General features: G+C 46.6%; 1 protein-coding gene across 4 annotated transcripts in view; it reads left to right on the top strand.

Moving 5' to 3' along the window:
• PKNOX1 (PBX/knotted 1 homeobox 1) overlaps positions 1-13,700 on the top strand; it is a 69,048-nt gene extending 55,348 nt beyond the window's left edge. For all 4 annotated transcript variants that reach the window (XM_050784448.1, XM_050784451.1, XM_050784450.1 and 1 more), the window contains 3 exons: positions 1,230-1,306; positions 5,852-6,024; positions 10,054-13,700. In XM_050784448.1, coding sequence (XP_050640405.1) covers positions 1,230-1,306; positions 5,852-6,024; positions 10,054-10,265 — 462 coding nt within the window. In that variant the 3' untranslated portion in view covers positions 10,266-13,700. The remainder of the gene's footprint in view (positions 1-1,229; positions 1,307-5,851; positions 6,025-10,053) is intronic.
• The last annotated feature ends 3,783 nt before the right edge of the window (positions 13,701-17,483 follow it).

Raw genomic sequence — 17,483 nt, 5'->3', positions numbered from 1 at the left:
GTGATCCACCCACCTTGGCCTCCCAAAATACTGGGATTACAGGCGTGAGCCACTGCACCCTGCCAGATTTTTTTTTTTTTTTAGATGGAGTTTTGCTCTTGTTGCCCAGGCTGGAGTGCAGTGGGGTGATCTCAGCTCACTACAGCCTCCGCCTCCCAGGTTCAAGCAATTCTCCTGCCTCAGCCTCCCAAGTAGCTGGGCATACAGGCACCCGCCTCCACACCCAGCTCATTTTTTGTATTTTTAGTAGAGATGGGGTTTCACCATATTGGCCAGGCTGGTCTCAAACTCCTGACCTCAAGTGATCCACCTGCCTTGGCCTCCCAAAGTGCTGAGATTACAGCGTGAGGCACCCTGCCCAGCCCTCTGGTTGGATTTTTTGTATGTGAAATGTTTCAATCATCCATAAAAGAATAGCATAGCGGGCACTCCTGGTGCCAGCCCTGGGTTCAGTTCCTTACTGACAGCACAGGTGAATCCAGCAGAGATCTCATCCCAGGAAAGCCGTCGATGGCATCAGCTCATCCCAGTGTCAGTTGATTCTTGTGGTACCCATGATGGCAATGTGTCCCCCAGCCTGCCTGGCCATTTCCTACTCCACCCGTTTCACCAGCTGTGGGATGGGGGCAGTTTGTAAACACTTCATGCCTCAGTCTCCTTTTCTGTAAAATAAAGACAGTGACAGTGACCATCTCAGCAGGTGCTTCTGAGGAATTAGTGAATTATTATAGAATGGACAAGGTAATTGAAATGTGCTGCGTGTTGCTTGTGGCAGAGGCTCCTGGGCCAGAATCCATCCATCCATCCATCCTGTTTACATGGATGTAGTTTATTGTTTGTAAGTTAAAGTTCAATAAAGTTGATACAAAGTCTGTAGATTGTATCAAGCCTGACGTAGACTCACCGCTGGACGGCATAGCTGCTCCTGGTGATATCACTGCTGTTATTGTCACCGCTGAACCGTTAGACATGGGGGCAGCCAAGCGCTGAACCTAGACATGGGGGCGGCCCACCTTGACCTGTGCACTAACCAGCCACTGAGGCACTAGGACGTTCCTGGTACTAGGAGAAACACTTTGTTCTGTGAGACTCCAGTTAGGTTTTGGCTAGAAGCACTGTTGATGTTACCATTATTTTCTGATGATTATGTAATGCTCACATTTTGCCTAGATCATCTTGATTTCCTTTGTAAACTCGAAGGCCGTGGTAACCCTCCTTTTTATTTTCAGCATCCCTACCCAACAGAGGATGAGAAAAAACAGATTGCTGCTCAGACAAATTTGACACTACTCCAAGTCAACAACTGGTAAGGTGCCCTGCTTCCCGAAATCATGCCTGTGAGCACGGTAGAGCACTTGGAAATGCTGGCACCAATATATAGTGAAATCTTGCTGAAAATAGGAGATCCCTCGTTTTCTTTTTTCCCAACTGAGACAGGTCTTGCTGTGTTGCCCAGGCTGGTCTCAAACTCCTGGCCTCAAGTGATCCTCCCACCTTAGCCTCTCAAAGTCCTGGGATCATGGGTGTGAGTCACTGCGCCTGACTAAAAATATGAGTTCTTTTAATGGGCAGTGGGAGCAGGAGACTTAAGAATAAACCAGATTCAACCTAAGTTTTCATATCAATACCTCATTATGGACTGCATCCTGCCTGCCTCTTTAGAGCTGTTTTTCGGTCAGGCGTGGTAGCTCACACCTGTAATCCCAGCACTTTGGGAGGCCGAGGCAGGTAGATCACAAGGTCAGGAGATCGAGACCATCCTGGCTAACACAGTGAAACCCCGTCTCTACTAAAAATACAAAAAATTAGCTGGGCGTGGTGATGGGCGCCTGTAGTCCCAGCTACTTGGGAGGCCGAGGCAGGAGAACAGCGTGAACCCAGGAGGTAGACCTTGCAGTGAGCTGAGATGGTGCTGCTGCACTCCAGCCTGGGCAACAGAGCAAGACTCCGTCTTAAAAGAAGAAAAAAAAAATAACTATTTCTCTAGGGTGCTGCTGTCCCCTAACCCCTAAGCCCCACACTCATACAAAACGGTGATGTGAGGCCGGGTGCGGTGGCTCACGCCTGTAATCCCAGCTCTCGGGGAGGCAGAGGTGGGAGATAGCTTAAGACCAGGAGTTCGAGACCTGCCTGAGCAATATAGCGAGACCTCATTCTCCACAAAAAGGAAGAAGAAAAAAAGGTATAACAGAACTGTGATGTGTTGTTAGTGGATGAACCTTGGGATGGTGGGAGGCCAAAAGTGAGAGGTCCTGCCCCATGGGGGAACCCTCTGCTGCTTTTTCTTGTGGAGGTCCTGCTCCATGGCAGAGGCTGGGAGCCATTCCTAGGAGAGAAACGCCCAGGAGGACATTTCATAAAACGTCCCCTTCTAGTCCTGCTGTCAAACGTTGCTGTGGACACTTAGACTGTGGCCACAAGCCCGTGTTCCTAAGTGGCACTGAAGTGGGGGGTGGTCTTCCATTTTGGTTATTAGTCACTTGTCTCATTTTTTAAATTTACTTATTGTTCAGATGTAGGAAACAATTTCAGCTTAATAAAACTGGCATGCATAAAAGAAGCAAGCACAAATTCTTCCAGTTGTAAACATTATTATCTTTATCTTAACTGTGCTAAAATGTGAACTTGTTGAAGTTCCAGCAAGAAAGTCTTCGTCTTTGTGCAGTGGTGCGTGCGGGAGGCGCGCCTCGGGGTTGCGTGAGCACTTCCGCGATCCTGCACTCTTGCCATTCTTTTAGATTTGGGTAGTCACAACACACTGTACTGTTTGCGTTATTTCCTGTTAAACCTTTTAAATAGAATATTAACAAAACTTTAAAGATTCTGAGTATGTTGTTGCTGCGATGGTTGTTACCTACTGCTCGTGTTCTTGGTGGTTTTCCTGGAGTCTATGTGGAAACCACATGCTTTGGCTGGGGCACACCCGTGGTGGGTGGGCTGAAGGGGGAGGGATGCTTCTCTGGATGTGCTGGTGCCCCTTCACTGCTCAGCACCCTCCCGCTTTCCTCCGTTCATGATTTCCCAGTGTTCCCTGACTTGCTACTATGTTGCATTAACAAATTGTCTTATCTAGGTTTAGTATCAACTTTTGATTTTTAGTATTATTAACAGTTTAATAATGTAACTTTTAAAAATTCTAAATTTCTGAACTCTGTAATATTTGTAGCTATTTTTACTTTTTCTGACTTTCTTTTCTTTTATATTTACAAACATTGCATCTTGGAGTGAGATGTACACACCCATCATTAGCTCATGCCTCTGCTGGTAGCAGCTTTGAATAAGAAGGATTTAAAAACACATTACAGGCTGGGCGCGGTGGCTCACGCCTATAATCCCAGCACTTTGGGAGGCCGAGGGTGGATCATGAGGTCAGGAGATCGAGACCATACTGGCTAACACAGTGAAACCCCGTCTCTATTAAAAATACAAAAAATTAGCCGGGCGTGGTAGTGGGCGCCTGTAGTCCCAGCTACCTGGGAGGCTGAAGCAGGAGAATGGCGTGAACCCGGGAGGTGGAGCTTGCAGCGAGCTGAGATCGCACCACTGCACTCCAACCTAGGCGACAGAGCGAGACTCCATCTCAAAAAAAAATAAATAAATAAAAATAAATAACACATTACAGGCCAGGCACAGTGGCTCACACCTATAATCCCAGCACTTTGGGAGGCCGAGGCAGGCACATCATGAGGTAAGGAATTCGAGACCAGCCTGACCAACATGGTGAAACCCTGTCTCTACTAAAAATAGAAAAATCAGCTGGGTGTGGTGGCATGCACCTGTAATCCCAGCTACTCAGGAGGCTGAGGTAGGAGAATGGCTTGAACCTGGGAGGCAGAGGTTGCAGTGAGCCAAGATCGCACCATTGCACTCCAGCCTGGGCGACAGGGTGAGACTCCATCTCAAAAAAAAAAAAAACCAACACATTCCAATAGCAGTGGGACCTTCCCTCCTAGGTCTTGTTGGGGTTGTGGGTAGCCATGGAGCCTGTGCTGCAGGGATCACCAGGTTCCTCTAAATGAAGCATGGTGGGATCCGATCTGCTTCATTATTATTAAGACCGTGTCCTAATATGATTGTAGATATTTTAAAAACCGTGGACTTTTAAAATTAGGCAACATTAGAGCTGATCCAGTTCTAGTTCTGTTGTTTTGCAGAGGGGGGCACTAAAAAAAGAGAGAAGTTGTCACAGTGACACACCAGAGTAGAATCTGAGTCTAAAAGTAATGCTTTTATTTCCCTGATACCGTGAATGTGGCTACTCAGCTATCCAGACAGAGAAGTCTGGCTTTTACTAGACGAGCAATGTGTGACTCTAATAGGAGGTCAACGACTTTATCACTCGTGTTACTGAACAAAGAAGACAGAAATGAGGCCTTAAGCATGGTTGGTATTGCCACTTCTGCATTAGGTTGGGGTAATGCGTGAATCTGGACGGGTTCTGGTTTCACAGGTACTTTCATGGGACGGATGTTGTTTTTCTTTCCGTTTCTTTCCATTGCAGCTTCTTTTGTAGCAAAGTGGCCCAGTCGGTGGCATAGGGTGGCAGGTGCAGCAGAACGCATGTCTGGGTCGCTATCTTTGTCCTCCAGTCACTGCAGGAGGAAGAGCCGGCCTGGGAATTTGCGTCTCCTTGCACTTGCTCAGATTTAAAGGCAACAGCTCAGAGCATAAGAATGGGAACTGAAGACAGCAGCCCTTAATCTTAATGTATTTTGAGATTGCTGTCATAGTCATTTGATATGAAACAATGTCTACCCTGCCTTGCCAACCTGTGACTGTTGGGCCGGATGCGGTGGCCCACGCCTGTAATTCCAGCACTTTGGGAGACCAAGGCGGTCAGATCACAAGGTCAAGAGATCGAGACCATCCTGGCCAACATGGTGAAACCCCCTGTCTACTATAAAAGTACAAAAATTAGCTGGGCATGGTGGCGGGCGCCTGTAGTCCCAGCTACTCGGGAGGCTGAGGCAGGAGAATCACTTGAACCCGGGAGGCAGAGGTTGCAGTGAGCTGAGATCGTGCCACTGCACTCCAGCCTGTGCAACAGGGAGAGACTCCATCTCAAAAAAACAAAAACAGTGTCCAGCCTGCCTTGCCAACCTGTGATTGTTGCTGGTCTCGTTCTCTATGGGGTCTTATCACAGGTGTGAGTTCCTAGTTTGACAGAGCCGCTAACGTCTGTTGGGGATTTCATCACTGCTGGTGCATATGTGCCGTGCTAGCCACATGTCTAGGGCTACTGGATGACTTACGCCTTCAATCATCTAAGAAACAGCTCATCATTGGGAATAGTTTTTGAAAAGATGCAGCTCTTGCCTTAGATCGTGCTTTGTGGTGAAACAAGAGGAGGTGGCAGTCCCATTCCCTGATGGCTCAGACATGTTGCCACCCAGAGGCTCTGCCACGTTGGTCATCTGGTGACGTCCAGACGAGTGCAGACTGCCCGATCGCCTCAGGCATGATGACACTACAGAAAGTCTTGCTTCTTTAACATTTTTCTTCCTTAGGGAAAATAGTGTCAGATTCACAAATTCAACAGTATCATTTATGTTGCTATGAGTATCTAGTTCACAAACGCGCACTAAAGGAGTTAAGGCAAAAAAAAAAAAAAAAGTGCCATGGACAAGTTGGTCCTTATTTACATGATTTTTAAAACAACAGGCTCTGTGTTTCTGGGCATTTAGATAATTTAGAATAGTGTTGAGTCCTCTTAAGTAGTTCTCATAGTGGAGAACGTGAGTTATTCTTTGTAGCGTGGTTCATAGAGCAGCGTGTTTGTTGGGATTTGTTAATCCTGTATAGGGTCTTTATGAAGTCTGTTTTCATGGAAGCTTCTCTTTGTCGACCCCAGGTTCATCAATGCCAGAAGACGAATTCTTCAGCCAATGTTGGATTCAAGTTGTTCAGAGACCCCCAAAACAAAGAAAAAGACAGCTCAGAACCGGCCAGTTCAGAGGTTTTGGCCTGACTCTATTGCATCAGGAGTTGCACAGCCACCGCCGAGCGAGCTCACCATGTCAGAAGGTATAGGTGGCTGGCCAAGGCCAGACATAGTGGCCCGTGGGGTGGGGATTTTGAACAAGAGGCCTGGATTGGGCCTGTTAGCTGTGAGCCTCAGGTCATGCGGTGAACGAAAGTACATGTGGTTCTCTTTCTCTGCAACTAAAACATGAGGAAGCTGCATTCTGGGTGCATGGGAGCTCTCAGTGAGAGTTAGGAGCACCAGTAGTAGAGAATGTAAAACACATGATAGAGATAATGAAATCATTAATTCTGCCTCCAAGACACGGTCATGGACAGTGGGATCTGCTCCTTTGCTTCTGTGTTTGTTCTCCTTTTCCCTCCGACTCCAGGTGCGGAGGAGGGACTTACCCCATTCTCAGCATGTGTCTTCTTTCTCTTCATCCTCCATGCCCTTCTCTTGTTTTTGCTTATTCCCTGTGGCCTCTGCGCTCCATCCCCTGACACAGGCAGCCATTCTGATGTGTTTTATAGGCATCTGTCTGTTCGTGTGAGGTCTTCATATTTTTGATGGTTTTGTGTGCATGCGTTTTTTTTTTTTTTTTTTTTTTTGAGACGGAGTCTCACTCTGTCGCCCAGGCTGGAGTTCAGTGGCGCGATCTCGGCTCACTGCAACCCCTGCCTACCAGGTTCTCGCCATTCTCCTACCTCAGCCTCCCGAGTAGCTGGGATTATAGGTGCCCACCACCACACCTGGCTAATTTTTTGTATTTTAGTAGAGACAGGGTTTCACCATGTTGGCCAGGATGGTCTCGATCTCCTGACCTCATGATCCGCCTGCCTCGGCCTCCCAAAGTGCTGGGATTACAGGCGTGAGCCACCGCGCCCGGCCTGTGTGCATGGGTTTTTAAGTATATGTAAATGGTGGTATTTCCTCTTCTTTCTTTTTTCTGGCAGCGATAGAACCTTATTCAGTTAGGAAAGTTTGGGGCCATTATTTCTTCAACCGTATTTTCTCACCTTCCTCCTGCAGCCCTTTTTAGGGACTTGAGTGCCTGTGTATTAGGTGGTGAAAAGTTTCACACAGTTCCTGATGTTCCTTCCAGTTTATTAGATTCTCTGTGTTTAATTTTGGGTGATTTCTGTGACTCTCCTTCCGCTGCACTCATCTTTTCTTCTGTACGGTTCATCGTACGCTCATCCCATCCAGCGTGGTTTTCATCTGAGACCTTGTAGTTTCCATCTCTCCAGAAGTTCTGTTGGAGTCTTTCCTGTCTTTCCTGAGTCTACTTAAATTTTGAACACACAGAATACAGTTGCTGCCACTGTTTTGATGTCCTTCTCTGCGAATTCTAACACCTGTCAGCTCTGGGTCAGTTTCAGCTGATTGATTTTCCTCCTTATGACAGGTTTTCCTGCCTCTTTTCATGCCTAGTCATCTCACTGGATGCCAGGCATTGGGAATTTGGCCTTTTGAGGTGCTGGATGTTTTTGTATTCCCGTAAGTCTTCTTGAGCTTTGCTCTGAAGCGCAGTTAGGTCACTTGGGAGCAGTGTGATCCTTGTGGGTGGTCCCCAGCAGTGCTCAGGCTAGCGCAGATTATCCCAGCTGAGGCCAGACCTTCCTGAGTTCTCCATCCAGTGCCTGAAGACAATGAGTTTTCCAGGCTACCTGTGTGAGCACTGGGCTGTGTTCTCTGTGGTCTTTTCAGACGGTTCTTCCCTCGACCTCAAGTCAGTTCCCTGTGGCAGGCGCTGATGGGTTCTCCACTGAATGCGCAGGTGACTTTGCGCGGGGGGTGCTGGCCCCCTGGTTAGGATGGGCTGTGAATCACACTTATTTTGTCTCCATTTAGCCTTTCTTGAGTTGTGTTATATGCATTTAAACCAGAGTGTCCTCAAGTACTGCTGTGACTGCATCCTTTAGGTTTGGATGTGTGGTGGTCTTCTCTTTAAAGAATGTACAGCTAGAAAGTTACTCTGTTTCTTTCTCCCTCTTTCTCTGTCTCCCTCTGTCAGAAAAGGCAATACCTATCTATTGAGGAAAGACATTCAAACAAGAACATTCAGTGAAAAGTAAATCTGTCTTCCATCCTGGCTTCTGCTTCTCCAGGGACAACCATTGTTACCAGTTTCCTGTACAAGCTCCAGTGCATACATGATATAATATTGTATGCACAGACATGAATGAATGAAAGTGTATCTTTAAAAAAAAATTTTTTTTTTTTTTTTGACAGAGTCTCTGGCTGTCACCAGGCTGGAGTGCAGTGGTGCAATCTCAGCTCACTGCAACTTCCGCTTCCTGGGTTCAAGCAATTCTCCTGCCTCAGCCTCCCGAGTAGCTGGGACTACAGGCACACACCACTACACCCAGCTAATTTTTGTATCTTTTGTAGAGACGGGGTTTCACCATATTGGCCAGGCTGGTCTCAAACTCCTGACCTCATGATCCACCCACCTTGGCCTCCCAAAGTGCTGGGATTACAGGCGTGAGCCACTGCTCCTGGGCCTCTTTTAAAATTTTACCCAGATGTTAGCATATCACATAACACTGTCTCTACTTTCTTTCATTACTTATTAATACATCTTGCAGAGTTTTACAGATGAGTAAATGTTGGTCCACTGTATTGTTTAGTAGCACCATAGCATTCCATTGTTCAGTGTTTTGTTTTATTTTATTTTTTTGAGACAGGGTCTTGCTCTGTCACCCAGGTTGGAGTGCAGTGGGGCAAGCTTGGTTCACTGCAGCCTGAACCTCCTGGGCTCAAGTGATCCTCCCACCTCAGCCTCCTGAATAGCTAGGACTACAGGCATGCACCACCATGCCCAGCTAATTTTTAAACTTTTTGTAGAGATAGGGTCTGCTGGCCAGGCGCAGTGGCTCACACCTGTAATCCCAGCACTTTGGGAGGCTGAGGCGGGCGGATCACAAGGTCAGGAGATCGAGACCATCCTGGCTAACACGGTGAAACCCCGTCTCTACTAAAAATACAAAAAATTAGCCGGGTGCAGTGGCGGGCACCTGTGGTCCCAGCTACTTGGGAGGCTGAGGCAGGAGAATGGCGTGGGCTCGGGAGGCGGAGCTTGCAGTGAGCTGAGATCGCGCCACTGCACTCCAGCCTGGGTGACAGAGCGAGACTCCGTCTCAAAAAAAAAAAAAAAAAAGATAGGGTCTGCCTATGTTGTCCAGGCCGGCTGGTCTGGAACTCCTGGGCTCAAGGGATCCTCCCTCCTTGGCCTCCCACAGTGCTGGGATTACAGTTGTGAGCCACTGTGCCCGTCCTCTCCATTGTTGAGTTTTTAATTTGGGCCTTGCTCGTGGATATTTGGGCCGTTTCCATCTTCTGCTGTTAGGTTTTACAACAGGCTCTGGCATGTGACAAGGTTTCTCTTCTTTCACACGAATCTTCCTTCCTCTTTCTGTCTTCTCCTCTTTACTTTGTTTCTCCACTATATTCTTCTTGTGTCTTTCTTCGGTGTTTTTGGGTTTTTTGTTTCTACAGTACTTTTTGCTCCATGAATCTGTGTTCTGTATAGTCCTGATCTCCACTGAGGCTGTTCTTAGGCCAAGGCCTTATGAGCTAAGCATGGTCTGAGGCTGATTTCAGAAAGAGTTTCCTTTTTGGTTGTTGTTGTTTTTCTGAGGCGGAGTCTCGCCCTGTTGCCCAGGCTGGAGTGCAGTGGTGTGATCTCCGCTCACCGTGAGCTCCGCCTCCCGGGTTCACACCATTCTCCTGCCTCAGCCTCCCAAGTAGCTGGGACTACAGGCGCCACCACCATGCCCAGTTCATTTTTGTATTTTTAGTAGAGACGGGGTTTCACCGTGTTAGCCAGGATGGTCTCGATCTCCTGACCTCGTGATCTGCCCGCCTCAGCCTCCCAAAGTGCTGAAATTACAGCCGTGAGCCACCGCGCCCGGCCCAGAAACAGTTTCTTAAATCCCTATTGAACATTCCCTAAACATATATAGGTTTTGTTTTTTTGTTTTTTTTTTTAACTTTAGGTCAAACAAGCAAACAGTACCCAATTGAGCAATAAAGTGTTTTTCTGAGAGTACTAATTTAAATAATGACACACCTTCATCCTGCTGCAGGAGCTGTTGTCACCATCACCACGCCCGTGAACATGAACGTGGACAGCCTTCAGTCTCTGTCCTCGGACGGGGCCACCCTGGCGGTGCAGCAGGTCATGATGGCAGGGCAGAGCGAGGACGAGTCTGTGGACAGCACAGAGGAGGACGCGGGTGCTCTGGCCCCTGCCCACATCAGTGGGCTTGTCTTGGAGAACAGTGACTCCCTACAGTAGGGGCAGGAGCAGATGCACCTGACTTTTTAGAGTTTGCACAGCAAACATTTTACACAGTTTTATTTCTAATATGTTTTATATGTAGATATAGAAGAGTGCACTTTTGTATTTCATAGTAAGCTTAAAGCGCGTCTTTGCCGGTGCAGCGACTTCTTTCAAGAGTGTGTGTGCGTGTGTGTGTGTGTTTTTAAAGAAATTCTTTAAAGGTTTAACGCTAGATTGTGAGGAATGACACACCACTCCCTCCCCACCTTGAATCCCTAATTAGATTAAGAAATAGCGCTGCCATTTTCTAAACCGTGATGCAGTTTTCACTTGGTTCTGTGGTTCCAGCAGATCTCAGTGGGCTGGCTTATTTGTGTGGCCCATGGATTTGAAAGAAGCTGCTGCACCCGAAACTGCCAGTGTGCGGTGACAACGGCACACGCCTAGACTGAGTGTGGTTTCATCGTGAGTGGATGGATGGCAAGCTTAGCAAGCCTAAGTCCCCTCATGTTCAGTGAGCCTGTTTCATTTGCTATATATAAAAAGAAACTCCTATTTTTACCTTGCTGGAATTATTGGATAAAAAAGCTATTTTTATAAATTCGTTATGAATTGGATGATGACTATATTGAGGATAAAATTTCTAGAGAAAGAAACAATACATGCTTGCTATTAATATTTCAATTTGGAATGTTCTGAATTGACCAAATTTAATGAACCTGCCCAAAGTTAGCTACTGTTCCATGGTTCTTTGCTCTCCCAGGGTAGTGATGAGCATTTACTACTATAAAAGAAACAGCTATTTAATGAAATTTTGATATCTGCAGATTTTTGTTGATATGTAATGCTCGGATTGCATTTTACACTTGATCTAAACATGTATCGAAATGTATTTGCTAAGTAGGACTTCAGGTAAGTGAGGCGAAATGGTAGCCAGTGATCCGTTAGGAGCTCTTACCATACATACTCCAGTCTAATTTAAATCTGACCACAGTTGCATGGTTGCTTTACCATGTTAGCTGTGTATTGTTTTAGAAGTTTTAAATTCAAAATATGTTATGCACAGAATGTTTATTATAAACTAATATAAAATGTGCTCTACCCCATTGGCTCAGAGCTAGGGCAAGCAGCAGATATTCAGACTTTATTACTTAACTAGCCGACATCCCTGGAGTCCCAGCAGCGAGTTGGTCTGGCGAGGGCGCAGTGGCAGCCCCCACGGGTTGGCTCCCACGTTTGCATTTGTGGCTGGTCTCCTGGTGTCAGTGTTCTCTTGTTGTACGTTGTTGCTTTTGACTTTCCAGAGCCCTCCTGCTCACTTGACCGTATGAGATTTGGAGTAACTGTAGGACTAATGTTTCCTGGTAACAAGATGAACTGAAAGAGTGGGCTGGGTTCTGTTTTCTTCGGTTTTGATTTGTTTTCATTTGTTTACTTAGGAGTGGTGCTTTTTCTCAGAAAACAGGCCACAGTGTTTCATACAGAATGTCTTTATATCATCTGAAATGGTATGGCCCAAGTTCATTTGTTTATAGGGTCAGGAATGTCTTTAATTCTTGAGATTCAACAGTAATGATTGGTTGTAAGCCAAGGGACATTTTAAGCGAGTGAAGTGTTTTTTCTGGAACTGATTTTTCCCAAAAGAATATATTAATTGAAGTTAATCATAGGGGAGTACTTCTAGATAACTTAGAAGTCAGCGGGAAACATACAGAAATGTATTTTAAAATCTTTCAGGAGCTTTAACTGAAAGACTTGATTATCAGCTCTTTTGGGGAGAGAATGACTTTTTTTTTTTTTTTTTTTGAGGCAGAGTTTTGCTCTTGTTGCCCAGGCTGGAGGGCAATGGTGCGATCTCAGCTCACTGCAACCTCTACCTCCCTGGTTCAAACGATTCTCCTTCCTCAGCCTCCCGAGTTGCTAGGATTACAGACATGCGCCACCACACCTGGCTAATTTTGTATTTTTAGTAGAGATGGGTTTCTCCATGTTGGTCAGTCTGGTCTCAAACTCCCGACCTCAGGTGATCCACCTGCCTCGGCCTCCCAAAGTGCTGGGATTACAGGCGTGAGCCACCATGCCTGGCCGAGAATGAAGCCACCATTGCATTCCTCATTTGTGAACTGTTTTCTCATATTTTAAGTCAAGTCTACAAGATCATTTTAACCTAAGTTCCAACTTTGTTGACTTTTTAAAATAAGCACCCATGAAAGCCAGCCAGCCCTTCCTCCTTCCCTCACCACCCTCCGTCTCTTGGGCTGCCTGCTCTTTAGTGTAGATTGGTGGAAGCCATTCACAGAATGTAGACTCATGTATAGGTCACGGTTTCTTTCCCACATTAGAAATCACATTCACTGAGCAGTGGATGGAATTTAAACACTGCCCTTGCCCAGCACAGTAGAGCGTGCCTCTCGTTCCAGCTACTTGGGAGTCTGAGGCAGAGGATGGCATGTGCCAGGAGTTTGAGGCTGCAGTGCACTGTGCCTGCACCTGTGAATAGCCACTGCACTCCATCTTGGGCAACACAGTGAGACCCCATCTATAAAAAGAGGGCACTGTGTGAACCTCGGTGGCACTGGGAAGCTCTGGCCTGAGAGTTAAATACCCATGCTGAATGGTACAGTGTGCATTCTCCAGCTGAAAACTTTCAACTTTCCTAAATTCTTACTAAATTCAGAGGAATAGGATAAAGATCATGTAGAGAGAGGGTGCTTATGGACATAGCCTGAGTTTCCTTTAACCTCTCTCCACTGGGTGCTTTTAACTAGCTTCTACATGGCAAGCCGTTTCAGTTTGTAAAATCACTGCCCAGCATGTTTGAGGTCAGTTGGCACCTTAAAACACCTGTTCCCCAGCCCTCGGACAGTGGAAAGAATCTGTAAAAGTGTGACCCCTTTAAGATTTCATTTTAAATGATCAGATTTGATCCCAGTTTTATTCTTGTTGAATTTTTCCCTATGAAGGCTCCCTTTGAATGTGTCTTGAGACCCAAATTGAGCATGTTGCTGTTGTTGCTGCCCTGCACCTGTTGAGGAGTGGCAGGGCTGGCTGTGCTGGGTTCCTGCACGCTCCTGCGAGGGACTAGCTTGGCCTTTGCGCTTTGATTCCAGATAGTAAGATGAGTGGAAGTGTTTATCCAGTATGCAAAGGAAACCCTCACGGCTAAGGGCTCCGGGAGTTGTGTCTGCGTGACCTGAGAGTGATCCGTCTCCTGCCTGTGTGAGGAATCAGGGTGCCCAGCTGGGGTTCTGCCCCCTGCGAAAGCCCATTCCTGGCACTTAGAAAGAACTCAGCAATCTTCTTTCGTTCTAGTTATGTTCGGTCTTTGAAACTGACAATCTTTGAAATGTGAATACTGTAACAATATGTTTTCTTGGATTGTTGTCTTTAAAAAGGATTTTTGTGAAGCAATTGATTTATCAAAGCAAAAAAATTAAAAATAGAAACTTGCTTTATGAATGTTTTATTTTATAAAGCTCATGTCACCGAAAGCTGCTTTTCCATTTTAGGTAAAACATTGAGTGTGTTTTCATGTTTTCTGGTGACATGTAGGGTCTGTAGTGACCCCTGCATATTGGGAAACCAGGACCACACTGCATCGGACTCTTCAGGTCCATTCACATGTCCAAGAATCTTTTCTTCAATTACTTACTTTGTTCATTCATTGGCTGTCCAGGCAGAAAATGGAAACAGGTAGCTTTTATGTTTTTTCTTATAGTTTTCCATAAATCTAATTATTCTGATAGTTCATATTATAAATTTTCATGACAAGAAAGTTCCTGAAGATTTAAAAAGTACATTAAAACAATTTCAGAGGGTTTTTAATCTTTGTTATCCAAAGTGTTATAACTCCCAACAACTGTTCATGCTTAGAGGGTAAAGTCAGCAGACTTATGTATTTTAAAAACCACATCCAAAATTGTGAGTCTTGTTGGTGATTAGTAGTGACAGCTGACTGTATTGTTTCAGGAAATGTTTTTCATTGATTTACAGAAAACCGAGGCACTGTGTTGTGTCTCAAGTTCCCTCAGGTCGGAGGTGAGAGGACGGACATGAGCTTGATTAGTGTGGGGTCTCAGGCAGTCCCGGCGTCTCTAGACTTTCAGGGCTTCCTTTGTGAAAAGGAAGAACTGGGCCGGGCGTAGTGGCTCCAGCCTGTAATCCCAGCACTTTTGGAGGCCGAGATGGGCAGATCATGAGGTCAGGAGATCGAGACCATCCTCGCTAACACAGTGAAACCCCCGTCTCTACTAAAAAAAAAAAAAAAAAAAAAAAAAAAAACTATCCAGGCGAGGTGGCGGGCGCCTGTAGTCCCAGCTACTCGGGAGGCTGAGGCAGGAGAATGGCATAAACCCGGGAGGCGGAGCTTGCAGTGAGCTGAGATCCGGCCACTGCACTCCAGCCTGGGCAACAGAGCAAGACTCCGCCTCAAAAAAAAAAAAAAAAAAGAACTGGCTTATAAGGTTTATTCTGGCCGGGCGCGGTGGCTCAAGCCTGTAATCCCAGCACTTTGGGAGGCCGAGGCGGGTGGATCACGAGGTCAGGAGATCGAGACTATCCTGGCTAACATGGTGAAACCCCGTCTCTACTAAAAATACAAAAAACTAGCCGGGCGTGGTGGCGGGCGCCTGTAGTCTCAGCTACTTGGGAGGCTGAGGCGGGAGAATGGCGTGAACCCGGGCTTGCAGTGAGCTGAGATCACGCCACTGCACTCCAGCCTGGGTGACACAGCGAGACTCCGTCTCAAAAAAAAAAAAAAAAGGTTTATTCTAGCTCTACAATGATGTTTATGACTAATATAGACTCTCTCTCTCCATCTAAAGAGAGATGAGGAAGTGAGTAATGGTCTAGCAAATCCAGAAAATAAGAAATATTTGTATTAAATATTTAGTGTTGCACACTTTCTGAATTATACGAATGTCATAAATAATGTCTACTGTTTTTAGCTTTCATCCCATTCTATTATATATACTCTCAGAAGAAATTCTTAGTACAAGGCCAGGCTTGGTGGCTCACGCCTGTAATCCCAGCACTTAGTGAGGCCAAGCTGGGTGGACCACCTGAGGTCAGGAGTTTGAGATCAGCCTGGCTGGCCAACATGATGAAACCCCGTCTCTACTAAAAACGCAAAAATTAGCCAGGTGTGGTGGCTCATGCCTGTAATCCCAGCTACTCGGGAAACTGAGGCAGGAGAATCTCTTGAATCTGGGAGGCGGAGGTTGCAGTGAGCTGAGATTGCCCCACTGCTCTACAGCCTGGGGCATAAAGTGAGACTCTGTCTCAAAAAAAAAAAAAAAAAAAACTTAGTACAAATTATTTTTGCCCTTGTACAGTAAGATCTTTTTACCTTCACTAAGACCTAGGATCACTGTTTAACTATCGTTGTTCATAAAATCTGCGAGACGAGTGACTATATAGCATCTAAGCACGTGCGACTGAAAGCAGTGAATGCTGCTCCCGGTGTGGCATCTGGGCCTGGGCCAGCTTTCCCCAATGCCACATCCTCACCACGCGGCCCAGCTCGAGTTGGCACCTGCAGGCTCCTCTCTGCCAGGCCTCCTCGGGTCTGGCTTTTGTAGTCTATAAAGGACTAGTTAGGGTTGCTTACTTGGATAATTTGTAAATATTCTGTATAAAAATAGTATTTAGAAGGTATCGTCTTATACAGATGTTTCCATTCTTTATCTTGTTATGTGAATCAGGATTTCAACCCTGTAAAAAGCAAGAATGGTTTTAATATAAATCAGGAATTCTAGGCCGGGCGCGGTGGCTCACACCTTTAATCCCAGCACTTTGGGAGGCCGAGGCGGGCGGATCACCTGAGGTCAGGAGTTTGAGACCAGCCTGGCTGACGTGGAGAAACCTGGTCTGTACTAAAAATACAAAAATTAGTCGGGCATGGTGGTGGGTGCCTGAAATCCCAGCTACTCGGGAAGCTGAGGCAGGAGAATCGCTTGAACCCGGGAGGCAGAGGTTGTAGTGAGCCGAGACCATGCCACTGCAGTGCAGCCTGGGTAACAGAGCGAGACTCTGTCCCCCCTCCACACCCCCCAAAAAAATCAGGAATTCTTTTATTCCAGAATCTTTCAAAAGAAACATTTTAGGCTGGGCACAGTGGCTCATGCCTATAATCCCAGCACTTTGGGAGGCCAAGGCGAGTGGGTCACAAGGTCAGGAGTTCCAGACCAGCCTGGCCAGTATGGTGAAACCCTGTCTCTACTGAAAATATAAAAAATTAGCCAGGCATGGTGGCGTGTGCCTGTAGTCCCAGCTACTTGGGAGGCTGAAGCAAGAGAATTCCATGAACCCAGGAGAGGGAGGTTGCGGTGAGCTGAGATTGCGCCACTGCACTCTAGCCTGGGCGACAGAGTGAGACTCCTTCTCCAAAAATAAAAAAAAGAAAAAACATTTTAATGATGGCTTTAGTTGCTTAGACATTTTTAGAAAATGGCCTGTAGAAAAATAAGGTATATTTAAAAATATTTCACTTTATATTCACTGTTTTCTTTCACATTATCTTAACACAGCAATCCATGTCAGAAATAAGTTGTGAAGCCCTTGACAGTTTACATTGTCTTGTGTGCGAGTGTCAACTGAGTTGTAGAGACCGTGGAGCTAGAGGAGAGCAGCCAGCGAAGGTGGAGAAATGCTCAGCTGAACTGTGCCAGGGAGTCCCAGGAAGGAGCGCTTCCCGCAGCAGAAGCTGTGCGAGTGTGGGTTGCTGTGGGAGGGTAGATGGGAGAAGGACAGGGGGCTGGGCAGCCAGGAGGGACTGGTGGCCTGGGAGACAGCAGTGCAGAGGAGAGGGGAGGGCAGAGGCAGGCGCCGTGGGTTCTGGGCATGGCCGTGAGCCACTGGAAGATGATATGGGAGCTTGTCTTTGCTCTGTTGGGGAAGAAGCCCTTATTTTGAGACCCCAAAGGCATACATCCGAGGGCAAAACATGGGTGATCTGGCCAGATCAAAATTCAGTTTTTCTGTGCAGTGGAGGACACAGAGGACTGTTAACAGGTGGTGACTGACAGCAGCACTTTCCTTGTTCCTTCTTTTCAATGCATAAAGCCAGCAAGGAGCCAGTGTTTAGGGGGATTCTAGAAGTCTCTAGAACCATGACAGCGAATGTTAATAGTTCATTGAAAGGAGACCAGAGGACCAAGCAGCACGTGAAGACTGCAGGCCTCACCACGCCCAGGGAGTGTGAGCTGGAGCCCAGGGGCGTGCCGCCTTGTCGGC

This window comes from Macaca thibetana, chromosome 3, assembly GCF_024542745.1.
Source record: "Macaca thibetana thibetana isolate TM-01 chromosome 3, ASM2454274v1, whole genome shotgun sequence".
NCBI classification, from domain to species: Eukaryota; Metazoa; Chordata; class Mammalia; order Primates; family Cercopithecidae; genus Macaca; species Macaca thibetana.
Note: the sequence above shows the minus strand (reverse complement) of the source record. Positions and strands in the feature narration are given on the sequence as shown.